Source organism: Patagioenas fasciata, chromosome 5 (genome assembly GCF_037038585.1).
Source record: "Patagioenas fasciata isolate bPatFas1 chromosome 5, bPatFas1.hap1, whole genome shotgun sequence".
Taxonomy (NCBI): domain Eukaryota; kingdom Metazoa; phylum Chordata; class Aves; order Columbiformes; family Columbidae; genus Patagioenas; species Patagioenas fasciata.
In genome coordinates, this window is record NC_092524.1 from 60,586,385 (window position 1) to 60,613,615 (window position 27,231).

Genomic DNA, 27,231 nt, shown 5'->3' on the forward strand with positions numbered 1-27,231 from the left:
TGATAATTACATTTAGAGAAGGACCAGACGAGGTGGTTTATCTGTAATGCCTTTTAGACTTTTGAAACTTGGTTCTCTTTCATCAGTAGGTGCAAATTTGTACTTGGGAAAGGTCACATAGAGGCATACACTGGCATTAGCATTTCCTGTGAGTAGCATATGCATGAGCTTTAATAAAAGGCAGCATCTGAACAACCACAACTTCCTTATTTTATAAATGTATGTAGGAATCTTGGTGAGAATAAAAAGAATCCATCTTCAGTTTCCCTGGTGCCAAGACAAGTTTGTCCCAGTCTGTGCCTCTGCCTAATGGCTGGAGAAAGAAACGCCTTTCTTACATTTTCACAGATGCACTTCTCAAAAAAAAAAGAAAAAAAAAATCTCATAGTGGTTAGTGAATTTATCCCAGATTTAAACTGATGTGCGACTGAAATTAAAATCACAGCCTTCACAGGCTTTTATTTTTAGGGAAAAAGCACTTTTCATGATGAAACTCTGGATAATTTAATGAGGAAAAGGTACCTAAATGTCTCCTTTACTGTGGAAAAACCCTACAACGACTACCAAGGTTATCAGGGTAAGAGTCTCACCTAATCTAATTGCAAGTAATCTGGCAGCAAGGCCTGATGAGTTAGCAAATCTCCATAGAGGAATGCTGACAAACCATACAGGCAACAAACAGCTGGTGTTTAAAGAAAGGGAAGGGGATAATGTGAGAGTAATGCAGCAGACACTTAGAAATGAGTAGCTGTGATCCTTTTGCCTTCTGCTTTTACGTAACTGTTCCTGGGTTTGAACACTGACTACTAAAGACTTTGTGTCTGGAAGAGTCTGTTAAACTTTTCCTATTAATAGTGGGCCTTATCCCAACACAAAAAGAAAGGGAGCACAGTCATAGCTGGGAAGTAAAGATATGGACGGGTGAAGAGAAGTACCACACACTGAGTGTTCTCACTCTCGTAGTGGCAAAGATCGTGATAGTCCACCAACAGAGTGGTTTTTTATTTCCTCTGAAGGATTTAATACACTTCTGCAATGGTTCAGTGACTGAGGTAGGTGAATACAGAAATAAATGTAACTTCCTGTGACTCACATGCAGTGATTAACAGTTCTCATAACCTTGAATGAGCAACTGAAAGAATAAACTCACTGAAAAGTGAGAGTCTAGAGGAAGGAAAGTAGGAGCATAAATGAAACACTATATTTCTTCATGTGTAAGCTCTAAAAGTGATACAGAGTGAATATGGATAAAAGAGTCTTTCCAACGAGGAAGGTGCTGGTAATTAACTATCAGCTGAGTACAAAACGTGGAAGCAAGTAAGGAAAAAAGTTGCTTCATCTTTCAATGATGTGAGAGGGATGGCAGAAGCAAAGAATGAACAGAAATCGCTGTTTAGGCAGAGTAAGTATGTATTAGTGCGAGCATTCCCTTGCAGAGGTGGGGACCCACTCCTTGAATGTGGGGAGTAAACATACAAGCATAATTATCACCATGAGGTCTCTGCGATCCCTTAACCCACTGGGAAATTTGATGCTTAAATGGAGGATCTTGCAAAATAGTGACAGTGTCTGTAACTTCATATAGCATAAAGTATTATAGCTTGTGCAACTCTTAGCTTCTTGATTGCTTATTACTTTGAAGTGGAAACTAGGAATATAAATATAGCTGTGTTCCTGAAATTGTCTAGTATTTTTCTTTATGTCAGATTAATATTGACATGCAAATTCTCTAACAGTTTATAGTTTTTGAGTGGTTACTTTACCTGTATTACCTGAGGTTTTAAAGTCTGTTCATAATAGAACTGTTTTGAAACTAACTGAATGGGCTTCTTAAACCTTTCAGTGTATTTTCGGCCTTCACAATAGCACAGGTCTGTAATAGTTGGGAGAGGAAAAGAGTTCTGGTTAGCAAAATGTTATGTCCAGCACAAGCATCCTGCTCTGTTTAAAAAGAGGAACATAAATAAACTAATGAAATGGCCTGTTAAGACTTGAATTAACACTTCATGCTTTATTTCCTTGTTATTTCTCTGTGAATAGAAAACGGGAGGGAAAAGCATGCTGGCTTTCATTTGTTCAGCTTTCTAGAAATCCTTGTGACTCTGAAAAAGGCGAATTCACTTCCATGTAAATATAGCTTATTGACTTGGGAAGCAGGATCATGATCAGTGTTGATTTTACTTAGATCTTTAATGCTGTGCTCAACAGTGGGTTCAGGCATCTTGACTATGACAATGAGTCATGTCAAACAAAATACAGTCCTTTTACTCCAAAGTGCCTGAGCTCCCTGACCATAAGGTATTTCTCTGTGCAGTAATTGCACATATGCACAAAGGAGTTTGGCTAAAATTGTATCTTGGGCTATGTATTTGACAATTTTGATTCCTGAGCTCTGATTTTTTATGTTTCCTGTTTTCCATAAAGGATGTTCTTATAGGAAATATAAAGTAAAAGCATTGGCAACTGTCAAGTGATTGTGATGAAAAGCCAGACAGGTTGCTGAATCTGACCTTTCAATATTTATTATTGCCAGGATGCTTTTAAAGAGTACTTTAGCGGCAGCTGAAATTATTCCAATGTAGTGCTTTATTGTAGCCCATATTTATAAAATGAAGTCATAGACTTATAGACTGTAGGATTAGATTTAAAAAACTTTTGTCTCTTTTGGAGGAAAGATCCTCTGAGCCAGAAGGATAAATTTTTTTAATAACAATGGTAAAATAAAATAACCCACAATTCTTAAACAAAGTGAACCTGATTTTCTTTATAGAACCTTGCTCTATTTGTGGACATCAGTCAAACCAAATCCTAGTTTATTGCTTGTATTTCTCACACTGTTGCACCTCAAAATTTAAGAGCTTTGTGGGGCATTAGTTGAACTGTTTGCCTTTTTCTTTCCTACTGTGAATTACAGACCTCCCTCCCTCTTTTGGGAGAAGAGGGTAACGGTTATAATTAGAATAAAGAATCCACCATTGTAAATAATGCTTTAGGATTTTCTTTTAATATCCACTCGGATGTTTGCAGAAAACCATGGTGACCTTGTTGGTGGCAGACAAAGAACATTCTAGAGACAGCATGTCTAGATCACTTCATCCTAAATGCACGGCACATAGCTTAACTAGTACCTTAAGAGAAGATGGAAATGTGGGCAGGAAATAGTTTTTGCTGGTAGATGAACTTGGATAATTCTTATGTAGATGGGACAGGAAAAACAAGATCAAAACGGAGAGGAACTCCTGTGATATTTCAAGTCGCGCAGAAGCCTGAGGAAGAAGCAGGCTCACCAAGTCTCTTCTGCGTCTGCTCTTCTGCTGTGAGCCACCAACAGCGGGGAGTAATAATGCACTTCAGTTCCATTGAGCTGATCAACCTTCCTGCAGGAGGCAGCTTATAGTGTGTGCTGCTTATGTGGGAAATTGCCAGCATGCACAGACTTGATTAGCCAGCGTATTACGAATCAGGGTCATAGCTGGAGCAGTTGCTTTGTTCAGAGATGCTCAGATCCCTCGGGTAAGCAGCTAATTGCAGGAAATCTTTTAAAGCAAATGTGTGATAGGAAGAAAGCAATGAATATTGCTTATTCAAAAGACAGGAGTGGTTCCTTTGAATCAGTTCTCTTGCATAATTATGTAATTAGGGCATGTTCTATTTTTAATTAAATCTCTTGAATATTCATGAAAATACTCTGAACCTGTGGACCAATTGGCATGACTCTTACTTTCAAAATGTAGTTTGCATAAAGGAATGCCCTTCAACCTTTTTTTCCCTTTCATATTACTGTACAAACACATATTCCACATTATTATACATACTTAGCCTGTATTGCCTATCATAACAAAATTATTATGGTAAACCATTAATACAAAATTGCCAGAGAAATGTTTTAAATGGAGATGACGAACACAAGAAGCTGCTGCTTTGAAATACTAGTATCACAATTGTTTTTTGTCGGACAGCTTGACCTGTGTAAGGTATCAGTCACTGGTATTCAGAAAGTATATTAAGTTTCCTCAGCTTTTCAAATCCAACAGTGACTCTCTGTTCTTGCAGTCTGTATGCAATACATTTTCCCCAAACTTTTTTTTCTTGTGTGTGTGCTTCTGTGACTCTTCCTGTTCTGCCTCTTTCACAACAGCATTGGCTTTGATTCCTCTTCCATCTTCCTGCTGCTTAGGAGTCTTTCTCAACTGACAACTCTCCTCACATCTGCCATTTCGTAGGCTTGCTCTATGTTGTATGTGAGGGAAACAGATGTAAGCTCTGCTTTCTTTGTATATTTTAGATGTTAGCATTTAGGTGAGGCTGCACATTTTGATTTACCACTATGCTTCCATATGTTTCCATTAGCTTAGGATTCACACCTTATACATACTGCAGGAGTTGCACAGGCAGTTGAACTGGGTGGATGCGGGTTCCTTCTATTGGAACTATCCTATTCTATGTGGAGCTCAGGTGATGACGCACCAGATGTTAATAATCCTTTCATAAAGTTAGGCTGTCACTGTTCCCTCATTTTTTCCAAAATGCATTTTACTGCTTTGCTGTATTTTTTTTTTTTTAATCTCGGACCTCAATTCCTTCCATCCTTCATTTCTGGGCTTAACTTCTACCTCGGGGAACATAATGCAACATGAAGAAAATACTGTGACCATTCCTTCTCTAGTGAGAGTGGGAATGAAATTCGAATCTGAAAATAAGTAGTTCTGTGTCAAGTGCATCCCAGTTCTCATGTAAGGCTTGCTGCGTCTATACCTGTAGAAGAGGAAGGATCTTTTGCTTAAGTTCAGTATGAACAAAGACAAGGCCATTGAAATATATTAACATCACATAATTAGCCCTACGCAGGGGGACCACAGAATTTGTTCTTCAGCCTCAGTTTCTCCCGTGTGACTTGCACCATGGTGTGCTGCAGAGCTGTTCACGTGTTTGTCCCAAAGCTGTTTGATGGAGACAGAAGCATCAGCTTTACCATTCCTGCTGGCACCCTGAACAAAACCCCCAACTTCCCAGGACGCTCAGAACCACCAGCACAAAAAGCACCTGCAGTGGTGCCCACTCTGGAGCAAAACCAGCTCAGTGCCACCGGAGGGCTGCTGCGGACACGGCGGGACTCGCTCTCCCCGACGCGCACCTCGGGCAGACCAGGGCTCGGCGCGGTCTCCGCCCGTTCCCGCGGCAGCCTCGGGGATGTCACCGTGCGGCCGCGCACCTGCACCCCGGACAGCCTCCGTCGGCACTGCTCCCGCCCCGCCCGCGGGCTCAGCGCTCCCACGCACCGGGCTGAGGGGAAGTGGGGGCAGTGGGACCGGGGCCGCTCGGTCGCGCCCTCCCCTCACGGGGAGCGATAACGTCATGCCTGGGGGGGCGGTGGGACAGAAGGGCGCGCGCGGCCTTGTGGGAGAAGACGGGGCGGCCGCCATGTTGGGCGGGGCGGCGGGTGGGAGGGAGGGGAGCGCGGGGCGGGCGCAGGGGCGGCAGCGGCAGCCGGGGCAGCGGTTGTGGTGGCGGCTGCCGGCAGCTGTCAGCGCCCGCTGCACGGGGGCCAGGCCGCACGCCGACCGCCGGGCCGGGCTGGGCCTGTCAGCGCCTCGGGAGAGGCACTGAAAGCGCCGCGGTGCCCGCCCGCATCCTTCCTTCCCTCTCTCCCCTCACCCCCACAAAAAAAAAAATCCCCTTTTCCTTCCTCCCTTCCGCCCGCCCATCGCTGACATCCTCCTCCGGTCGCCTCCCCGCTCCCCCCGCCCCGGGCTGCGCGGCCCCCGCCGCCTCAGCGAGAGCTGCGCACATCGGCCGAGCCTGCAGCACCGAGCGGTGAGCGAGGGGACCGCCCGGGCACGGGAGGGGCCGATGTTTAATTTTATTTCTTTTTATCCGCCGTTATGCAAACAACAAAAAGCCGCGCGGGCCGGCTGGTCCCCCCGCAGCGCCGCTGACAGCCGGTCCCTCCCTGCGCGGAGGGGTGGGGATTTTTTTTTTGGGGGGGGAGGGGGAGTGAGGATGATTTTCGATGTTTTGTGTGAAGCTCTGTCAGTTCCACTCAGCACTGGGATGCGGGAAGGAGGGAGCCCCGGCGGGGGTGGAGGATCCTCTCGGCTTTGTCCCCTTCTCCTCTCCAGGCTCCCTTGGGTGCTGCGGTCGGGCCGGGCACCGCCCAGGGAGGGGCCGCGGGCAGAGCGGGGGGTGCGGGCATCGCCCCTCCCGCGAGTCCGCTCCGCGCCCCGGGCCCTTTGTGTTTACTTCTCGTCCTTAGCTGAGGGGGTTTGTTCTGCTGCCGATTCGGAAATGCTGAAAGAAGAGGCGGGGGCGGCTCGTTTCTTGGGTTTTGTAAATAAGTGACCGGATTTATATATTGTAGGTCACCTACCATGCAGTAGTCGGGGGCTGTTTGTAGACTTCGGTCTTGGTCAGATTTCTACACTCCTAAAATAAAGAAGAAAAGCATTTGTTAGGAACATGTTATTCGAGCAAAATGACATGAATGCATAACTGACTTGATAACTGTATCTTTAGGGCAGAGATTAATTAGAAAGGCACTTTAACATCTTGCTTATTCTGGCTTCGTGTTTCTAATATTTTTAGGTAACGAGATGCCTGATTTTTAGATGTCTGTAATCACAAAAAGGAACTTCTTGACTCCTCATTGAATTCTGTATTCTAAGTGTATTGAAGCAAATTTTAATGACCAAAGCAACATCACCTAGTGTAATGCTACTGCATGGTTTTTTGAAGGCTACTAAATCCATAATGGTGCTCTTACTGTCTTCCACCCCCCATTAATGATTTGCATTAGTGTATATTATTTAAAAGCAGCAGCAGTTCTGCTCATGGAATCGGAATACAGAATCAGAAAATAAAAACAGCTAGAAAAAAGTGAAAGTTCGGTTTTGTAGTTTGCTTGAAACAGCCAAATGGTGAGCAAATGTCATTCATGATATAAAACACTTTTACAGTTACACATAAAAATACATAAAATGAAGACTATTAAAATCTAACATTCTGACAATTGGCAGAAGGTTTAGTAACAATTACTATGGGAAGAAATTATCTTTCTCACTTCCACTTCTGTATTCGCACTTCACTTAAATAGGAAATCTATGCCCAAAGGGAAGCTAGAAAGGAACCTTCGAGATTTAGACAGCTTAGCATTTTAATTAAAACACTGTCCATCCCCCCCTCAAAAAAACTAAAACCAGTACATTTTTAAATGCAGAATTGATTTAAAACTCTTTCAGAAAATAGCTTTATTTTAATTGATTATGAATTCCAAAGCTTCAGCGAAACGTGATAGAGGATGTTATAACGCTAGGATTACAGATACAATTGAAAATAACACATTCAGCATTTACTGGCAACAGAGAGAAAGCTGATCCATCTGGTGATTCTGAGCAGAAGACCTTGAACAATTATTTTTGTGAAGACATGGTTTAAGAGAACCTTTTTGTGAAATTACAACAGACATGGAGAACTCTAACAGTTCCATTTAAATATGCATTTTATATAATGCAGAACCATGTGGGTAAATGAGGGGGATTTATCAGTTCCTGAAACTCTCACAACAATGCAGTATCACTTCTGCATCATGTTGCAGTTAAAGTTTGGCAACCTTTCTGTTTCTGAAGGAGGATGATGGAATCCAGTTATGAGAAATTCCAACAGCAATTCGAGGTTAGATTCCCTTCACCTTCTAATCAGAGAAGACGTGCTATTTTATGTAATTTTAAAAAAGACAATGAAGTTAACCCCCAAAGATTACTGCTTATCAAATTACTATAATATGCTAACAGTGCCTTATTAATGGAAACTGATTTTTAAAATGATCTGTGTTTGACAGACCGGGAATTGTATACAAAATTGCAAATCAAGTTTGTAGGAGTCCAGAATATGGTCTAAATGTTTTTGACATACAATAAACAAAATGATACTGGACAGACACTTAAGGTATGAGAGCAATTGCTGCTTCCTCTTTATGAAGAACTTATCATGCTGATGTCAGAAAACACTTGTGTCCCCTGTTTTGCAGTATATCTATATATGCGTATCTGTTTGTGTATACATACTTACCTTCATATGTCTCATATTTAATTAGGAGTTTGGGGAAATATTATAGCCTCTTATTTAGTTTTGAGCCCATCTAATGCAGCTCCTATTTCTCTTGAGACGTGGGCTTGTGAAATTACTCTTTCATCTATTCCTCTGTTTGTCTTCTCTGGCAGACGTGCAGTAGGATTTATTCTGGGATTAATAGCATCTCTTCAGATGCATAGCTCATGATTATTTTAAAACTTAATTAGGTGTACGAATACTTTTTAAAATAATGTTTTTATAAGAGGAGTGGAAAGTAAGGAAATTTGTGTAAATTCATAAATAAGCAAAATATGCTTATGTATTTAATGTTGAAGGGCATAATAGCAGACAGTGATGGGGACAAATGTGCTAGACCTGTTTAGATAAACATCTCTTGTCATCTGTCTGCCTCCTGAGTGATGGTCAGTATGACACAACTATTGTAAAAATGGACCAATTCCATCATAATTGCAATGAAGTGGCTAGTTACGGGCTTTTCTCTTAATTCAGCCTGCATAGTATTTTGTTTCCAAAGTATTTTTAATTGCTGTATAACAACATCATATTTACCTTGACCAAGGTTTATGAAGATGTTTATTTTCAATGTTAACTCTATTTAAAACAAACAACCAAACAACCAACCAAAAGCATGACACCTGTGATGTCTAATAGATGCTTCATGAAAACCAAGTAGCAGTTAAAGACAGATTGTTCATTCTAAACAGAAACTTTTTTTGACTTCAAAATAGAACTGGTTGTAATATTCTGAGTCACAGTCGGCTTCAGATATTTTTGAGGTATTAAGGCTGAGTAATTTCTTTAGTGAAACATTTTCCTTTCTGCAACCAGACTGTAGAAATAAATGTGGTTCCTTTGAAAAATTACTTAATAAATGCCTGACCAGAAAAAGGTGCACTTATGGTGGTCTAGATTTGCTGAGATGCTTTTGTCGTCTTCACTTTATGGGACTTAAATGGGGCATTTGATTAGAGGGTCAGAGCCAGAATTACAGATACCTTCAGTGAAGGAGGAATGATTTTCATAGGGTTTTTGTGTGAGGTGTTTTGCAGGCATCGGGCCTAAGATGACACTGTACTTTTGTGTGAGACAATTAATAAATGTAATGACAGACCACAGTGAATAAGGCAGGCATGAGGACTGAGGATGCATGCTTCCAGTGCCCAAAATATATTTGGGAATGTGAACAAAGAAGTTGTTCTCAGAGGGTGAACACTAAAGCACAGTTAACACTAGATATGCTAATTTTTTCTAATATATAAAGAAAATGAATGTCTGATACTTGGTAGTTTCTTCTGATTCAGTCAGCTATGTAAACAGGTGCAAGTAATAGTATCTGTGTGTTGATTTAATCACTGTTTCTTTCAATCCAGTTTATCTCCTATGGACTCTGCTATTTAACTCTCTATAATGCAATCAGAAACAATGTTTACTCTGGAAGCTGTGTTTTGATATGCATGTAGAATTAAAATGAATTTATTTCATCAAATAATTATTATCAGTCATCTTTCTTGCTCAAAATTAGGAAGCATGGGATAATGTCATCTTCTATTCCAAGTGTGCTTTCCGTCTGTCTACTTAAATGTTTCTCAATATTAAGTCTTGCTTATATGTAAAAGCAGTAAAATATCTTTTGCAGGTAGACTTAAAAGGAAGCAGTTTCCGATTTTGGTTCTTTTGTAAATATGTGCCATAGAATCTATTCAATGTATTAAGATTGTGTTTCTGGGATTATGTCAGAACTGTAGCTAATATTATTAAATTTTAAAGTTAATAGACCCAAGGATGTAACCAATCTACTCAGGAGTGCCGGCTTCTTTACGTATCGTAACGATTGGGCTGGTGGCTAATTATGCTCTACTTACTATGGGATGATAACCCTGTATTTATGCATCCCAGAAAACGTTTTGAAAAATTAACTTTGCACTAGTTAACATTCAGAAGGTGAAGAAATATCTGAAGTTAAGTTGAACTTTTTGGTACTGCTTAAATCTACTTTCTTATACTGTGTGGTTTATATATATTTCAGGAAACAAAGTTGTATCTAAAAATCAGTCCTTTTAAAGGACAATGTTTATGCTTTTTGGAATTATCAGATAACTGTATATTTTGATTCTTAGTATTTTGCGTTACATACAAACACTGATGTTAAATTCATAAACTGTTTCTTAAGTCCTGTGCTGCTATCCCTTTTGGCAGCATATTACTACTAATATTTTGTAGTGTTATAATATTGTGCTTTATCTGGAGACAACACAAGTAGTTAAATGTTAACAAAAAATTAAGATTACTTGCAATGTGCTATAGTTTGTACATGTGTGCCATTCCACAGTGTAGAGGGCAGTGTTTTTAAACTTAAGGGATGGCAGTATCTGCATTATTGCAATATGTCATGAGTTTGCTCCTCCAGCTGTAAGTAGGTGAATAATTTGCAAAGCCTGTCATACAGATTTACCAGCTAGCAGGGGAGAAGGGGGGGGGGGAGGGTCTGTGTTGGAGGTGGTTCTGCCTTTTCTTTTTTTCCTGAATATTGTGTTTGAGTGCTTTTATGGATGTACCTTTATCAAACAGTGTAGGAAAGTCACAGCTGTATCCTTCTCTTCCAGTTTGAGCAGCTTCCATTGCAGAGAGATGCTGTTACTCCCTCATCCCTCTTCTATTTGGCACAAGTGGATTTTACTGTACCCTCACCTTTAACATTTCATTTGTTCCTGTGCTAACTCTGGGTGTTCCTCCCTGCCCCACCATCCACCCATCCATCATATTTAGTGTGTTTAGAGGGAGAAGGTTTGAGATAGGAGGAGGACAGCAACCTCCTAAAATGTTTCTGCTGACAGAATGGGAATATCTAATCAATCTCTAAGCATATAGTTGAAGTTTTCTTCAGCTTCAGTGCTGGTTTATGTAGTGCCATGCTTCTACCACATGTTCCATGTTCTCATTCTGTTAGCACAGTTTGCTGCATGACAGCATGGTGAAATGGGTTTATTTTGGCTGTGTTTGTGTCCTAGGTCTTTTCCTTTTCTATCCCCTCACCTGTGACTGAAAAATAACCCAGTAAAAGGTGCATATTTTTAGTTTGATTTGTTATGGACAGGAGTGCTTGTGCTGTCATAACGGAGGCTATGAGTGCAATGTATGGCTCCATAAGAAGCACCACCAGGTTATTATCTCTAACCACAGCCTTAGTGAGTGCATGTTCATGGTCTGGTGTTTGTGGGAAGCCAGACCAGATGATTTGGTGGCCATTTCTGTCTCTAAATTCCTCTGTACGTAGAAAACAGTAATACGTGGAATATACCAGAATGTACTGTTGCTTGGATTTACTGTTTCCCTGGATGTAGTCCAGTTGCATTCAGTATAATGAATATTGCTGTGCTGAAATATACAGGTAATGGAGTACAGAATCACAGTGATGCCAGCACACATGGTAGTGACCTGGAGTTATGAGTGAATGAATCCTCAGGAAGATAAATTGATTTTGAGGAGTGGTGTATATCGTGAAGGTTTGGTGTGCAAACCTGATCACTATGCCTTCCGCAAGGCAGAATTGCATTGCTCAGAGAGGATGAGATAAAACTGCTCCATAAGAGTTCTGGTCTGGGAGTAGAACGTAGAGTGCTGGTGCTTAGTAGACATTCTCGGGGGCTTGAGAAGTAGTGCAGAGGTGGCAGATAATGTTTTGTTTTGGTACTGATAGGTGCCTTAACAGATCTCTGAAAAATGAGGACATCTTGCTATCAATCCTATATCTTTTGAAAAGGCAGGAGGCACCGCAGGGTGACTTTGACTCAGTGTCCCAGTAATTTGCTTTTACTTAATTGTATCTCCTTTCTATTGTTCAGAAAAGAGATAAAGGCAGATTAAGGATTCCAATTACTCTGCTTTTAAATCTTCCTTATTCAGTTAGTATCAATTTCACAGTATTTTAAAGTTCAGATTATATGCTGCATGTTGATTTTTTGAGCAGACATAAAATATTGCTGTTAGAATACATTGTTTAACTTAGAAAAATTTTCTAAAGTTGGAGTTTGTGCAGAATGCAGGTAGAGAGCAAAGATACACAGTGTATTTTTGAAAGCAAGTCAGTGGGGTTTGAATTACAGGGTGCCTGCTTGTAGTTTGTATGGCCACTGAAGCTAGATCCCCACTCAGTTGTCTCAACAAATGGCCTGGAAATGTGCTTGTTGACTTTTTTTTTCTCTTTTCCTCCTTCTCAGCCTGTAGTCTGCACATGGAACAATACTTGCAAGTGTTTTATATGTTGCTTTTAATGGCACAGTTGTTTTGGGAAGTGGTTGTTCTGCCATCCTCAGTAGCGAGATGCTTTCAAACCAGATTTATCCAAGTGAGACGGTTTAAAAATAGTATTAAAAATGTAACTTTTTTACTTCTTTTGTGTCTGTTTTCCAGTTAATGTGTGCTCTTGTTCTGTGTCAGCCCCCTAGAAGAGTGGTGCACTGCAGCAGGATGGTGGGAACCATCACACCAGTGTTGGTACCACAGCTGGTATTTCAGGGAGTCCCAAATGAACACCTGGTGCACAGCACCAGCTCAGATAAATCGTGAATGTGACAGATCACTGGAGAGGGGGCTAAAAGTGTGGTTTGATCCTCAGGTGTGAGTGTTCAGATGCCTTTGTCAAAGGCTGGGATCGGGCTTGCTGTACTGTTCCATACTTCCTGGCCCAGTGGGGTTCAGACCATCTGAATAAGCCCTGCAGATTATCAAGTACTTAACAAGGGAATTATTTCCAACCTTACAGGAAAATCAGCCCTCTGCTGTAGTAGGTAAGAAATGGTGAAAGATAGGAGGTTGTTTTTCTAGATGATTGCATCATTTGCTGTGCTTTCTATGAAATGAAAATTGTAAGGCATAAAAAGCAATTAGTCTCTTTGATAATTTACCATGGAAAGTATCAATATTTATGTAATATTAAGTGGGGTAGAACAATTATCTGAACACTTTAATTGTGCTACTCTCTGTAGTTACCTTGGAAGAATTAGGTTGGTTGTTTTTTGAGTTTGTTCGTTTCTTTTTTAATGGAAGGATAAGTGCAGGGAGGCTATTCTCCCTAAAGCTTAAAGGGACAGCCTGTACAGTTTCTACATCTTAATGTAAACTATAAAATAGTTTCAAAAATAGGTTTAAGAATTGGCTAAACCTAAAGGCTTGTGTGTTCTGAAGCAATATTAGTGGATATTCCTTTTATGTTTGCAGAAGAAATTGCTGGTTTTCTCATTTTGGTTCAAATAAACCTTCTCTTCAGTGTCCTTAAATGTGTAAGAGCAACATGATCTGTACTCACAGCAAATTGTCAGCAAAACTTCCCACACAGATCCATTAATATGAAGCAAGATGTGGCCTTCTCTGCCCTTCCTGCATGCATTTTTTTAATGGTTATAGGTATGCCATAAAAAGTGGATTTGTTTAAGATTATGGTCTGATGTTAGTAAGTGGAAGCTGATGGGGTTTTTAATGTATTATGGAAGTCTGATTTGATGGAAACATTCCTGTGTTTTTACCTAAGTGCTATTTAAAATGAAGATGAATAGATAGCATAAATGGGTGCTTCCTTTGATTAGTCGATAAAGTAGTTCTTGTCCAAAAATAACAATGCAAAGTGAAAGAACTAGAGTCAAGCTCCAAAAAAATTTTTGTCTGCACTATTGATAGCTTAAAATTGCAAGACAAGTAACTTTGAAAACACTTTCGTGTTGCTGACCCTCTCTGTTCCAGTGTTGGAGACACTCACCAGCTAGAATCAATGTGTTAAAAATGTCTTCTCAAGATGCACTGGAGACACAGTTGCACAGGTTGGCAGGTCCATGAAGAGCCTGGTGTCATTTCCACACAGAAATAAATGTAGATTCCTGAAATATTAGGGTAAAAATTGGAGTTTGATAATGATGATGGATTTGTAACTCAAACTGTCTTGACTGTATTTCTTTGAAAATACAGTCAAAATTTCCTTTCAATCCGTTTAAGGTAGGTCATTTATGAAGCATATACTTGTAACTACAAAATACTAAACTACAACACAAATTTTTTTTAATAATTACCCTTGATTTTTCTTGATGTATCTTTGATTCTTGTGACAAGCTTTTTTAATAACTAAGGATAGATAGAATGACTTTTTAAATTATTCAACTTCTGATGCATTTATGTATGTTTATTCTGTCTTTATGTAACTGCTCTTAATACAGTCATGATCATTTTGCTAAAATGATCCAATGAGGTGGGCTTTGTGGTCATAAGCACAACACAAATCCTGTGTGGGCCCAGAGTGGAATGTTGTGTCAGTGTTTTATTGAGTAGGCAAAACGCTCTGCTCTCTTGAGGTCCATTGGTGTAGCTGGGAAGTGTTTATTCATGCTCACAAGAAACTAAGGAAGTGCCAGCTTTGAAGAACATCAACAGACGCTGTTTACTGTTGACACAGCAGTAGTACAAAAAAAGAGACAACTCCCTGGCTCCAAAGGGTAGGAGACTTTGATATTTGCAGTCTGTCTGCAGAAATTGCATGGGCGTAACTAAAATTAACAAATTGGTTAGAGCTCTTTGCCCAAGACTGCCAAACAGCGGGACAGGTTTTTGTATTCGGTTTTATTATTTCGGAAAAAAATGGGGTTTTGATCTTGCCACATGTCTGTGGATATTGAATACGTATGTTGTTTCAGATTTAGAGTATGGAAGGTATGTATGACCAATCTGCAACAGATTAGTGAACTTGATTAACAAAGAGCTAGCAGGCGTGTACCGTCTTGAACAGCTTTTAGTGTAGTTCCTCTGGGCTTCTGACTGGGTCTACTAAACCGCCTTAGACACATGCCTGTCAGATTTCTCTTGCACTTGCTTTGGCTTTGACAAAGAGTAATCTTTGATGTGATAACAAATGCATAGAAGGATCTTTTTTCCGTCCAGCTTCATTTGAAACCTGAGATGTTAGAAAGGATTGGGAATGCATACAGAGAATGCATTTTTCTCTTAACCTCCTTATGATACGTGCAGACTGATTGTAGGGTCTAAACAGGTGCCACTTTTCAGAGGAAGAATAATCCATTGTGATTTTAGGATATGTCACTATTGTGTGTTTTAACTGCTATCTATTTTTGGTACTTCAGAAAGGTAAAGTGTAGTGTGTGTGATATACCAGAAAGAGGATACTTTCCCTTGATTGCTTTTACACAAATAATGGGGGTAGGCACAGTACTGGGGTGGCAGCTGTATCGTCTGAGGGTCTCTAGCTGCTGCAGCATGTGAGCAGGAGGAGCAAGGTGGGATTTGGCCATGGTCTGCAGCATTATGGAATTCTAGATACAGTTGAATCTAAAAGAGATCTTGGAAATAGATTGGCAGGTCATCTGGATTGTCTGCAGTTAAGAAGATAGAGATTTTACTGTATTGTGATAATTGAAACACTAGCTCGTAGCTAGTGTTTCTGCAATGGAGTAGTATCAAGGGATTAACACCATAATAACCTTTTCTTTAAAAAGGAAGAGTGATCTGTGCAGTTAGAGCATGCTTTTATGCCTTGGAATACTCTTATACTGTATAAGGAATTTTTCCTGAATTAACTGTTTCAGCAGGAGGTCATGACTTTAATGAAAGTGTTTTGCTTGCTACAGAAGAAGGAAGGCTGAAGGCTGAAATTACTCTGAAGGTTTTTTTGTCACTTATCCTTGAAATGTGCAAAAGTATTTATTTCAAAATAGTGTTAAGATTGTTACTTATAAAAATGCAGATTTGATTGCTAAGAAACAGTATATGCTTCATTGGTATTGATGTCGTGTGTTATAGAAATCTAGATAAAAGGACTCTATAGCAGTGCAAATCTTCATAAGTTGTGCTGTGTCAAAGAGAATTTTCAGCATCACCCTTGCTACAGGTTTTATACGAACTATTTTTGCTATCATGTCTTATTATAAAACATAGTTTGTTAGCTCACTTTTCTCCTTAATAATTTTTTAATCTTCAAAACAATCCAAAGATTTCCCCTGAAAGGCAGATATTTTTCTTATAGCAGGCTGTGACATTAAAAAATTCCAAGATTTATCAAATCACATGTGCAGTAGCTGTGTTCTTCAGCAAAACAAGTACGTAATCATCTTCACATAAACATAGTTTGATGCAGCGTATGGACTTATTGATACCTGTTGGGGTTGCCTGGGATCTGACACAGTGTTTTTTGGAGGTGGATGCTGTTGCGATGCAGGAGTAGAACATGTGGCCATCCAGCCTCTTCCCACTGATGTGGTGTGGGTAACAGGCTGCGCCTGGCAGACTGAATAGAAAAGCAACAGCCATGTTAGTCCAGTGGATATCTCTGCCAGTATTCAAGTTTTTTTGTGTGTTTTACACTATGTAATCAAGCTGTCATATGCTTATTCTGCATTTCTTCAGAAATTGATGGGTTTACCTTTGTAAATACTGAACCTTTACGAAGTATGAGTGTTTATCTAGTTTGCTTACTAACACAGATGTCTTGTGGTGTTAAAGTTGTAGGTCACATTATGAATGTGATTCTGAGCTTTTATTAGGATATGTGCCCTTGACATTAAAGGACTACAAATGTATTTTTTTATAGTATTTACCTTGCATACTTTCATTTTAAACAAAGTGGAAGGGCAGACTTCAGCATTCAGAGTTAGCTCCGAGTTGAAGACAGTTAGAAGGACAGTAAGTTTTTTTTTTAATTCAGGTGCTTAGTAGCTAGAAGTTGATAGAAATAATGACTCCAAGGGTTTATTTTATTTTTTTTTTTCCCAAAAGATTGTGTGTTTTGAAGGACTGTGCAAGTCTATCTTCTTACCTGCTTCTGGTCATTGATTTAGGGCCTCCAATACATTGTTCTCACTAAGTTATTTTTAAGGTAGCTTGTGTACCTGCGTGCTAAATGATGAAGATGCTTTCTGAGATCATGTATTTGAAAACGTGAGGCAGTACAGAAGTGCAGCAGTATTCTGTTTATAGAACTGGGTCAGTGAGTGGACTTGAAGTCTGACCTCCAACAGGACGCTGTTGGCAGGTGCAGCTCAACATTTTCTGTTCTGTAGAGGCTCATATGTGGATTCAAATACACTATGATGAAAAGAATGATAGCATTGGCAGTTCATCTACAGTCCTGGATATGTCAGGAGGGAAAAGGCTGCGGTGTTTCTTTTGTGGGGTTAGAGATGAGTATAGTGAAATGAAGTTCCTGAGTGTAAGGGATAATTTTAGTTAAAAGGACAGCAAGTAAAGCAAAAGGAGAAAGATTATAACTTTCTTTCTGTATGGCAATATTTGTGACAGCAGAAGTAACCTCACAGTGAAAGAGAAACTCTTATCTTAGATTAAAAAAATACATACATAAGTAACCATTGTTTCAGGCTTGGAGATTTCTGATTGCAAACCATAACATATTCAAACCGACATATTCAAACTAGAGTGTTTCTTATCCACGTCCTTTTACAAATGCCTTTCTAAGGATATGAAAGATGTCTATAGATGATTCATCCTTGCCATTTCTGATGAGTGTGTGTTGCTAAGCAAGGGGTGCAGTTAATGTAGTGTTTCACATAGGACTCGTGTCCCTGTGCAGACTCTTTTAATCTCTTGCCTTTGGTGATTTTCTTTTTGTGCTTGGAAGGCCTGTGATGTTTTGAGGAGTGTTTGCGGAGGCAATTTTCCACATCATGAAGGGCAGCAGTTAAAGCAGCTGTTAGTATTTCAAGATGGGGCATTCCGTGATGTAACGAGATGTGTTTTTGGGCTGAGCAGGGAATTAATGACTTGTAATTTGCAGCTGATAGCAAATAAAGCAAGTGCATGCCAGATGTAGGACACCGAGCCTTGCCATTTAATTAAGGAGAAACTAAGAGTGAGAGGAGGGTTATAAACCCTGAATAGACTGATGATTGTTATGAAACAGGGAACTGATCGGTACATATTGGAGATGGAAAAAGCTCAAGTTAGTATGTGCTGTATCTTTGTGGAATTGCAGTGCCTGTAGATGACAGGGCCCGTAGGTATGGCTTGGGCCACTCTTGCAGCTTTTACTGCTAGGAAGATGATTTACTCTTTCTTGGATGCAAACACGTTATTCTGTAGTTTTCAGCTATCCTGCCTGCTATCTGTATATTCAGAGGAAAACATTTCGGGAGAATGCCACTTGTCACAGCATGTGTGGTTTTGTTTACTTGTCTAAATTGTATTTTAAAACTATCAGGCACTAGATAAATTAAAAAGATTATCTTCCAAGCTTTTAGTACTTGAAACCTAACTATTAAATGATGAAAATATCAGTGCTGAGAAAGGGGATTCATAGGGATACATAACAAGGAAATAAAAAATGAAAACTTACTTATTTGTCTTTAGGACCCATGCCAATCTTAGGTCAAGGAAAAAAAATCTTGTGGGTTTCTTAGAGAAGTGTTTTTCCTTGATATGTTTTCCTATGCAAAGAAGGAATCATGATTATGTGTTCAAGAATTCTTTGAGGTGATCTGCAGGGAAATGACTCTTTTTTTAAAAGTATAATAGCTGGGTATGAAAAGCAAGCTATTTATGTTTAAGACATATTTAAATATGAGTTGAAGAGCTTAAGTAGCTCTGATGTGTGTATGTCTAGAAGAGAATTTAGTCACAAATTTTGATGTCAGCATTTACTAGTGCAATTGGTTTGAAAGTTTTATGGATAATAAAATACTTAAACTGATTAAAGATACATCCACTTAAGTCATTTGTATATGATGAGGTTATCCCAGCGGTTACATGACTAAAAGATGGTAGGCTTGGTGGCTTGACTCCATTTTCATTATGCTTTTTTTGGTTCAGATTCTTGCTATTCTCAGTCCATTTGTTTTATTTGATTTCATGTTATAAAATTCTGCAAAAAAACCTCTTTAGGTTTCATTGTTGAGCCTTTTATTTTGGTCTGTCATGAGTTTTATTAGTTTTTGTGTGTTTGAAGAAAATTGCTTGGTTTTTTTTTGCTTTGTTTTTGTTTTTAGTTTTAGAAACTGTTAAGTGGCTTTTGTACTTTAGCATAGTCTATGTTGTAACAGATAAACCACCAAGGCAATACTAACGATCTACACAGCCACATATTTAATATAATACATAAATTACTTAAGCCAGATGGCTTGTCCATAACTCTGTCTGCCTTGCATATTTTTTTCCCTAATCCAAAATTCTATTTTCTAACTAAAACTTTTTGCATCTTAATTTTTTTTTGTTGTTTTCAGTTGTACACTGAATTGAAAAATTAGTGTTTGAATCAGCATTCCTGTCATATAACAGGTAAAATTTGCAGTGCAGTGGACTGGATAGAGGATAAAACGGGCAGGAACTTAAACCTTTGACTGTGCCCCCTTTTTTTTTTCTGTAGGGAAAAAATAGAGGAAGAAAGAATTAACATTTTTGAAAAATGACAATAGAAGGGCATGGTAGGTTTTGTCTGTTCCTCTTTATACATCCGTGTCTTCCTCCTGCATACAAACTGAACTTTTTTGCTTCCTGTGTGGGGTTTGCTGCCTTAGGGTGTGCAAAACTAGTTGTATGCTTATATATTCAGATATGGTCTTGTTTGACGAATACGTAATGCCCTTTTTTTTTAAAAAAAAAAAAAAAAGAGGTAGCACCAGATCTCCACACTAATCTCACTAATCTTAGAATATATTGGATGTTTACTTAATAATATTACTTCTACAAATAATCGGAGATTATATCGTGATAAATTTCATGTTTGTTATGCTCTCATTTTCTAAATGTTTCTTCCAAGCAAATCTATAAAACTCTGAGCATTGTCCAAATTTTTTGTGGTGTTTTATGCGGAGATAATTTAAACAGACACCCTATAAAACCTATGCAGAAAGATTTATTAATTTCCTGTCAGTAAGAGGGATGAGGATTCTAGCAATTTTCATAAGAGGACACTTGAGAATCCCTCTCCCAGCTGCATGGACCTTCAAACCATCTATGTCTTCAATTGCTTTTTGACTTGACACCAGCTCCAGTACAGTTGCTTGCACTGGTAGCTCTGGGGTAGTGAAAGCTCATAGCTACATCTGGGTTAGAATGAGGTGAGTTAAAAATCTGGGATGCCAGATTGAGACAAGAGTGTGTATTTGTAAAGCAGGTCTGCTGCTGTGATGGGCTTTAAGTATGGGTTTGCCTCATTGCACTTAAACCTGCTTTGCTTTTCTTCAAAAGTTGCTGTGCTGCCTTAGCCTTCCTGACTTCCAATTTAGCGGCTTCACCTGACAACCCTTTTTCCTTGTAGTAACAAATCAGTGTCCTTTTCACACCTTAGATGTAGTTGTGCACATAGATGTGCCTGGATTTCATTTGTCAGACAGGTACTTCCCAGGCTACTTCATTCTTTTTGCGTGAACCCATGACCATTGCAAGGCCCAGTGTAGTTTTAGTGTTACGTTCCTGGTGAATGGCTGTTATTTTGTCTGTATTGATCCTATAATTCATTCTCCTGTGGTGGTTAAAATGTGCAATTTCTTTTAAGCAACATCTATAAATGCATTGCATACATACAGGCTTTTCCATGGTTGGTGTAAAGTGACTGCAACATATTGAAGGACACAGAAGGACTTGCTACCACTGTTCACATAAGACAGACAAATGATCACATACTTATTTTAGAATATTGTAGAAAAACTCTAGGTATGTGAAAATCATATTTCTCAGAAGTTCTCTAATACAAAAATGGAAGTCCGTATTCATTATACGTCCTCTACTGGTTTTATTTCCTTATGATTAAAGGTTTGGTTCTTTGCATTCAGGATGGAAGTTGCCTGAAAGCATGCCAAGAATAGTTAGGGTTGAGCTGTGTACTGTAGTTAGCATCATCCATAACAATTTCTTATATGACTCTGTATGTTAGAAGCATTTAGTTACAAATTTGGCCCACACTAAATTGCAGTTCATTTTTGTACAGAATTTTAGGGGGTATGTGCTTTTAAAATGTCATTTAAGCATTCTGGGTAATAGTTCTGAGGTTATGAATGGGAAATGTGTAAGTATCATTCGGCTTATCAGGTTTTGGTGAGTTGATGTCTTATGCCATGCTAGATTAGATGTTTTATACAGATGTGTACGCTTTGTATTACGTATTTGTGAATATGAAGTGCTTGTGTTAAACTGTGGTAAAACCAAATTCACTGCTTTCCCAAATTATCTGCATTTTCATACAACAGATTATTATAAAATCAATGTAGTGTATAGCTCTTTTGTGACAAATGGGTATGACTGTTACCTATCATGTTGCAGGAGATCGTAACAGAGGTGGTAATTTGAGTGTATATATACAGAAAGAACAACCTTTTCTTTTTTTAATGTAATACAAGAGCAGATCCTTTGGCTGTTGCCATGAAGTGGTGCATATATGCATGTTAAGTGGTGGTTATTTTTTTGCTTTCTTCTAAAACTAGAGTTGTTTCTGTACGAAGTTTTAGTACAGTTTAGCTAATTCATTTGAAATGTTAGTTTGTCAAAGCTTTCCCAAGTGTCTTCATATAGACAGGATAAGTTACTGTTTTTGAAAAAATCTTTCCTACTTTATTCCAATTTATGCTACTGCTACACTTGAAGATATAAATATAGTAAGTATAAAGGAGCAATTCCTCAATTCTTTATTTTCATTATAGAATATTTTTCTGGTTACATTTAAAAATGATTAGGTGTTTTCTGTTTCTATTTTTACATCGTTATACTTGTTTGTCACCTCAGCAACAGCATATGTGAAGTTACCTGATTTTCTGTACTTTCTGGGGTCTTCATTTGCGTTGTGTTTACATGTCATGAGATGTTGACAAAATAGCACAGTGAAACGTTTCTTGCAGTGGTTGTGTTACACAAACTGTTGTCTCCAGCATGAGACATCTGTTGCAACTTCATCAAAACAGCTGCATCTAGACCTGCAGGCAATTGAGTGTCTGTATGGAACTCTAGAGTTACAATAATGAATCTAAAGTAATCTCAGGGGGCAGTTGTTATTTCTAAAATAGGTAGTGATAATAGCTTTTGTAGCCCTTGGGAAAAGATGAAGATGATGTTTCCTTCTCACTGAAAAAGGAAGATTTTTTTCATGATTGACTGATAGGTAAACTGCTTTAGAGGGTTGGATGGTATTTATTCAAATTCCTCAAGCTCTAGTTTGTGGATATTTGTAAAGGGATTGTATATAAGTGGCTTCTGCAAATAATTATGTTATAGTGTATCTTTCATACACCAGCTACCTTGCTTGCTTTTGCACATCCTGGAGATGCAACCTGATTCTTCAGTGCTTGTTAGAAATTATTCTCTCGTATTGTAGTATAGTATTTTATTTTCAGTTGTTGTTTGGCTTGTGAATTAGTGTTAATGTTAACTCTGGAAAGAGAAGCTGGAAAACTTGAAACACCTTCAGACCAGGACTTGAAACACTGTAGAGGTTGTGCAAAAATATTGTTACATACTGAATATACATCTCAAATTTGTATATTTTAATGACTTATTAAAGGAAAGCTTTATTCAGTTATAGAGATTTGCTTATTTTGTTCTTTCTTTTTGGTTAACTGGTATACTCTTCCATTTCAGAATGTATGAAAACATGTCCACAATGGTGTATTTAAAGGAAGAGAAGTTGGAGAAGCTTACTCAAGATGAAATCATTGCCAAAACGAAGCAAGTGATTAATGGACTAGAGGCACTGAAGAATGAACACAACTCAATTTTACAGAGCTTACTTGAAACACTGAAATGTTTGAAGAAAGATGATGAAACTAATCTGGTTGAAGAAAAATCAAACATGATTCGGAAGTCACTGGAAATGCTGGAGCTTGGCCTTAGTGAAGCACAGGTAAAATTGCAGTGAAAATAAAGCATTTCAGACTTTGAATATTTCATCTTAAAAAAAAAAAAAGATCGTTACTTGACCTATTATTGGAAGTTTTTAAGTAAACAGAGATCAGTTTTGAAGGACTTATATTTGCGTTACTGAATATTAGCAATGTGCTGGGACATTTATGTTATTATTGTGTGTTAAGGAGAAAGACTGCTGTACTTAATAGAAGTAGATACTCCTGTCTTCCTGTGTTACAAAATTAATTATGCATTCAGTATTAAAGCACTGAGGCTCATAACTGAGCTCCTCTTTAGTGAGACTGTTGCTATTTTCAGTTAAGACTTTTCCACATAATTAGGCAGGTAATGTTTGAGCAGCTCAAGAACTGAGCATTGGCCTTTTAGCTCTAAGTAATTGCATAAGAAAGTCTCATGCACAAGTAAATGAATTTGCTCCACCCATTTAACTCTGCTGTAACCTTAAATTCATGTTTTTATTCCCTTGATTTTGAGATTCTTCATAATAGCTCATGATGCTCATGATGCAGAAGAATCTCTATTTTTTTAAAACGTTTTGCTAAACAAAAATTGAATCTAAAAACATTTTAAAGGTTAATAATTGAGTATAGAATCTGAACAACTTTAACTCATGTTTGAAAAACGGACTCTGAGCTAATTTCTGTGAGCCATCTTAGTTGATGAAGGTATCATCTGCAGAACACCAGTGAGAAGATGCAGGTTTAGTCAGGATGTCAGGACTAGATTTACAGTCCAGCTTTGAGGTATTTTGTACTAGGTCAAAAACCTGAAATGCTGTGATGTGACACAGTCCTCAGGATAAAATGACAGCATGTTGGCAAATGAGTTGAAAATGCCAATGAGTTAGCTCTATATGAACAGGCTTTGTCTGGGGCTATAACTGTGTTCTGTCCTCTCGTCTGGACTGAGCTGTTACTGCTCAGTGGCCTGGAAGTGGTTGATGTGCGTTGGATCGTGGTGAATCGAGGTGTCAGACAATGAACAAATGTGGGTGACCAGAGATGGTAATGTAGAACACCTGGACGTCATGGTACAGACTGTCAAGCTTTAGGATATGGTACAAGCTTTGGTCCTTTGTGTTGGAAGAAAATACTAGAAGATCTATGGAATAAAATTGCAATAGTTGAGTTACCTGTAATGGGTGTTTGTAGAACATCTGTGAGTAAATGAGTACATTCTCCCTCCTAACTTTGATGTGGTATTGGGACTCCAAAAAACTGGTTCTGATTCTTAGCTCTGTTGGATTTGGCAGCTTCAACTGCAGATGTTACTGCCCTTTTTGCCCCACATGGTGTTTTGTGAACTGTGGTGGTGAGGAGCCAAGAAGGCTGCACTTACTGCCTTTGTGAGGAAAACTATTATACTTCAAACTTCTCCTGTCAGACCTGATAAGCCTACTCTCCCTGCACGCTTTGTGTTGGCAGCAGTGTAGGGGTTTTTAAAATTTATTTGCAGTATTTAAGATATGGAAATATTTTATAGATTTTTTTTCTACACATGGATGTAGGTCTGATGACACGTGTTATTTCCATGAAAATGGAACTGACTTTGAAGAAGTAATCATGAACTTGGCCATTGTAGGTTGTAGAATGTTGCTTTAGTATGTTGACCCTATTATCACAGCTTTCCTAAATGTACTTTCTGATGGTACAAATGCCGCTGTTTGAATAGGCCAAATAATTTAAATTATTAACAATTTTGAATATGTAAATAGGCAGGTGCTGAAGTCTGGAGATTTGGACTGGTATTAGGAAATTATAGCTGGAGTTTTGTCCTAACCTTTATAGGAAAAAGTAGTTTCTAAAGCCTTGATGTTTTTGTTTTGTTTTTTTTTTTTAAATCTGAAATGTCAGCTAAAGACACCATCTGTTTTGTGTGAAATTTTTAGTTTAAAAACACCTCAAGGTAGCTTTGTTTTAAAGAAACATGAAACTGAGTAAATGAAATACTAATAACTGGGTCATGTCGAACTCATCTAAAAGAACACTTCTATTATCACAAGTGGTTCATTCTTACAAGGTGTGCTTCCTGGGATTGCTATCAGCTGTTCTACATGTGTAGGTATGAGATTACATAAATGGTGAAGGGAGCATACCCGATCTTTTCCTTAGCAAAAAAAAAAAGAAAAAAAATAAATAGACTGTTTTTACGGCTTTTCTTTTTGTTTTGTCCTTAACATGACTGTTCAAATGTGTTGAATGTCTGCACACTCAAGCTTATGTATATAATGTGTTTATATAAATTGTGTGTTCAGTTGTGCATTTAGATCTCAGTGATGTAGTTGTCCCTTTCAAGTATCATTGTTGTGCTGGGGTGTTCATCTTTATGAACTCTAAGCATGTGTATGAATCCTTTTCTGTCTGAAAGCTGATAAATTAGAACTCTGTACTGGTCATTAGGTTATTTTTGTGAAAAGTATTACTGCTTCACTTCATGTTGGTGGAACAAAGATTTCCATGTCACTAAATCATAGTTTAATTTTTTCAATCATCTATTTTAGGATAATCTGTAATCTTCAGGGAATTCTAAAACAAATTGACTTCTGGTAGCATCATGGAAAGCAATCATTAGTGCAGGGTTCCTCTAGGTTAATTCTGGCTGAACAAGTGGTAAAAAAGTTCAGAGGACTAGTGAGATATGAATTATAAAGAAGAGAAATCTGAATGTTTACCAGATTTCACAGTGGACATAGGTTTTAAATAATAAAAGGCTTTTATATTAAATACAGAACTGCATTCTAGAGGAAGGATGTCATGTGGCACCTTTTGCTTTTTAGGTAATGATGGCCTTGTCAAATCACTTAAATGCGGTGGAATCAGAGAAGCAGAAATTGCGTGCTCAGGTTCGCCGGCTGTGCCAGGAAAATCAGTGGCTACGGGATGAACTGGCCAATACACAACAGAAACTGCAGAAAAGTGAGCAATCTGTGGCTCAGCTGGAGGAAGAGAAGAAACATCTAGAATTCATGAATCAATTAAAAAAATATGATGATGATATTTCACCATCAGTAAGTAGTTCTATAGTAAAAAGCATCTTACATTTTCTGTGATATGTGATGTAATCTGCCTAGTTACCAAGAAATTATAGATACAAGCTTTTTTTTGTATCTACCATAAACTTGTCATTAAAATGCTTATTTTGTGCCAGTGTCACATAGTTTGCAGAAAGATTCTGAGAGTTCAGTTCATTCTTGTTTTAAGGGAGTAAATGTTTTACTCTCTGTAGATAATAAAATGCAGATGAGGGTCAAAACCCATAGATACTTGTTTAGTATCATATTAGCTTAAAAAAAATAAAGAACTGAATTTAAAGTCAAAAATTTCCTTCTTTAAATTGAACAGTTAAAATAAGTGGGAAATGTAGAATATTAGATATTTTAAGTACATAAGGGACTCGACTTATTTTGGCTCTAAGAAAGATATTTGATTTTCATGTAGTGAAATCAGTGTGTAGCTTTTATATCTGTTGAGAATTTATGCAAGGATAGGATGTTATCGAATCCCCTTTCATGACCTTCTGTCAGACGTGATCATCTGCATGTTTTCAGTTGTGTTTAGCTGTCACGGAGGCATGCCAGAAATCAATGTAGATGGGCAATAAGCTCCAGATAGACTTTTTCTGACCAGAACTGTTTAGCGGAGAAGCCAACTAGAAACAGGGTTTATCCAAAGTTATTCAGCACTCTGGCAACATGTATTAAACTGGAGGTTCAATACACCAGTTGGGGATATTATTACCATATGACCACTCAGGGATAATGATCCACATTGTGCATCTCTACAACCAGAGGCCTCTTTCACTAAGGGTGCCCAGAAGAAATAATTGTTTGCCCAGGGTGGGCAGGGACTCACTCAAGGATATATGCAGAAGAAGATAATCCTTCGCCAAGGAGAAGGTGAGGCCAGTCAATCCTGGGAAGTCTCTTTAGACGGCATCCCAGTCTCAGGGGACGGCTCTGTTCACAGACCTGCTGCTCCCATGAGACCGCCCATAGTGGGTCTTTGGCAGAAGCCCCATTTTACAGCCTGGTTGAATCCAGCTCTGGTCATTATGAGCATGGTCCAGAAGCTTTTCTGGGCCTGGGCACCTCCTTGGCTGAGGCCCATTAAGATCTGTTGACGGAGGGTCCTACTTCTCCTGCTCCCCCGGCTGTAGAGAGATGAACATGAGGAGTCACCATGACACCGGGTAGGGGCATGTGATGTGACTGTTGTTACCCGCAAGGTGCAGGGGTGAGGACAGGGGCAGTGGGGCACAAAAGGTGCTAAAGAGCCATCAGCTGCCTTA

The 27,231-nt window shown here is 38.7% G+C and overlaps 1 protein-coding gene across 8 annotated transcripts in view; it reads left to right on the top strand.

Moving 5' to 3' along the window:
* KLC1 (kinesin light chain 1) overlaps positions 1-27,231 on the top strand; it is a 60,363-nt gene that overhangs the window by 6,434 nt on the left and 26,698 nt on the right. For 7 of the 8 annotated variants that reach the window (XM_071809681.1, XM_071809682.1, XM_071809683.1 and 4 more), the window contains exons 2-3: positions 22,660-22,921; positions 25,721-25,951. In XM_071809681.1, coding sequence (XP_071665782.1) covers positions 22,660-22,921; positions 25,721-25,951 — 493 coding nt within the window. Of the gene's footprint in view, positions 1-5,473; positions 5,815-22,659; positions 22,922-25,720; positions 25,952-27,231 lie in introns of those variants that run through there. The other variant, XM_065838135.2, reaches the window with a different exon arrangement.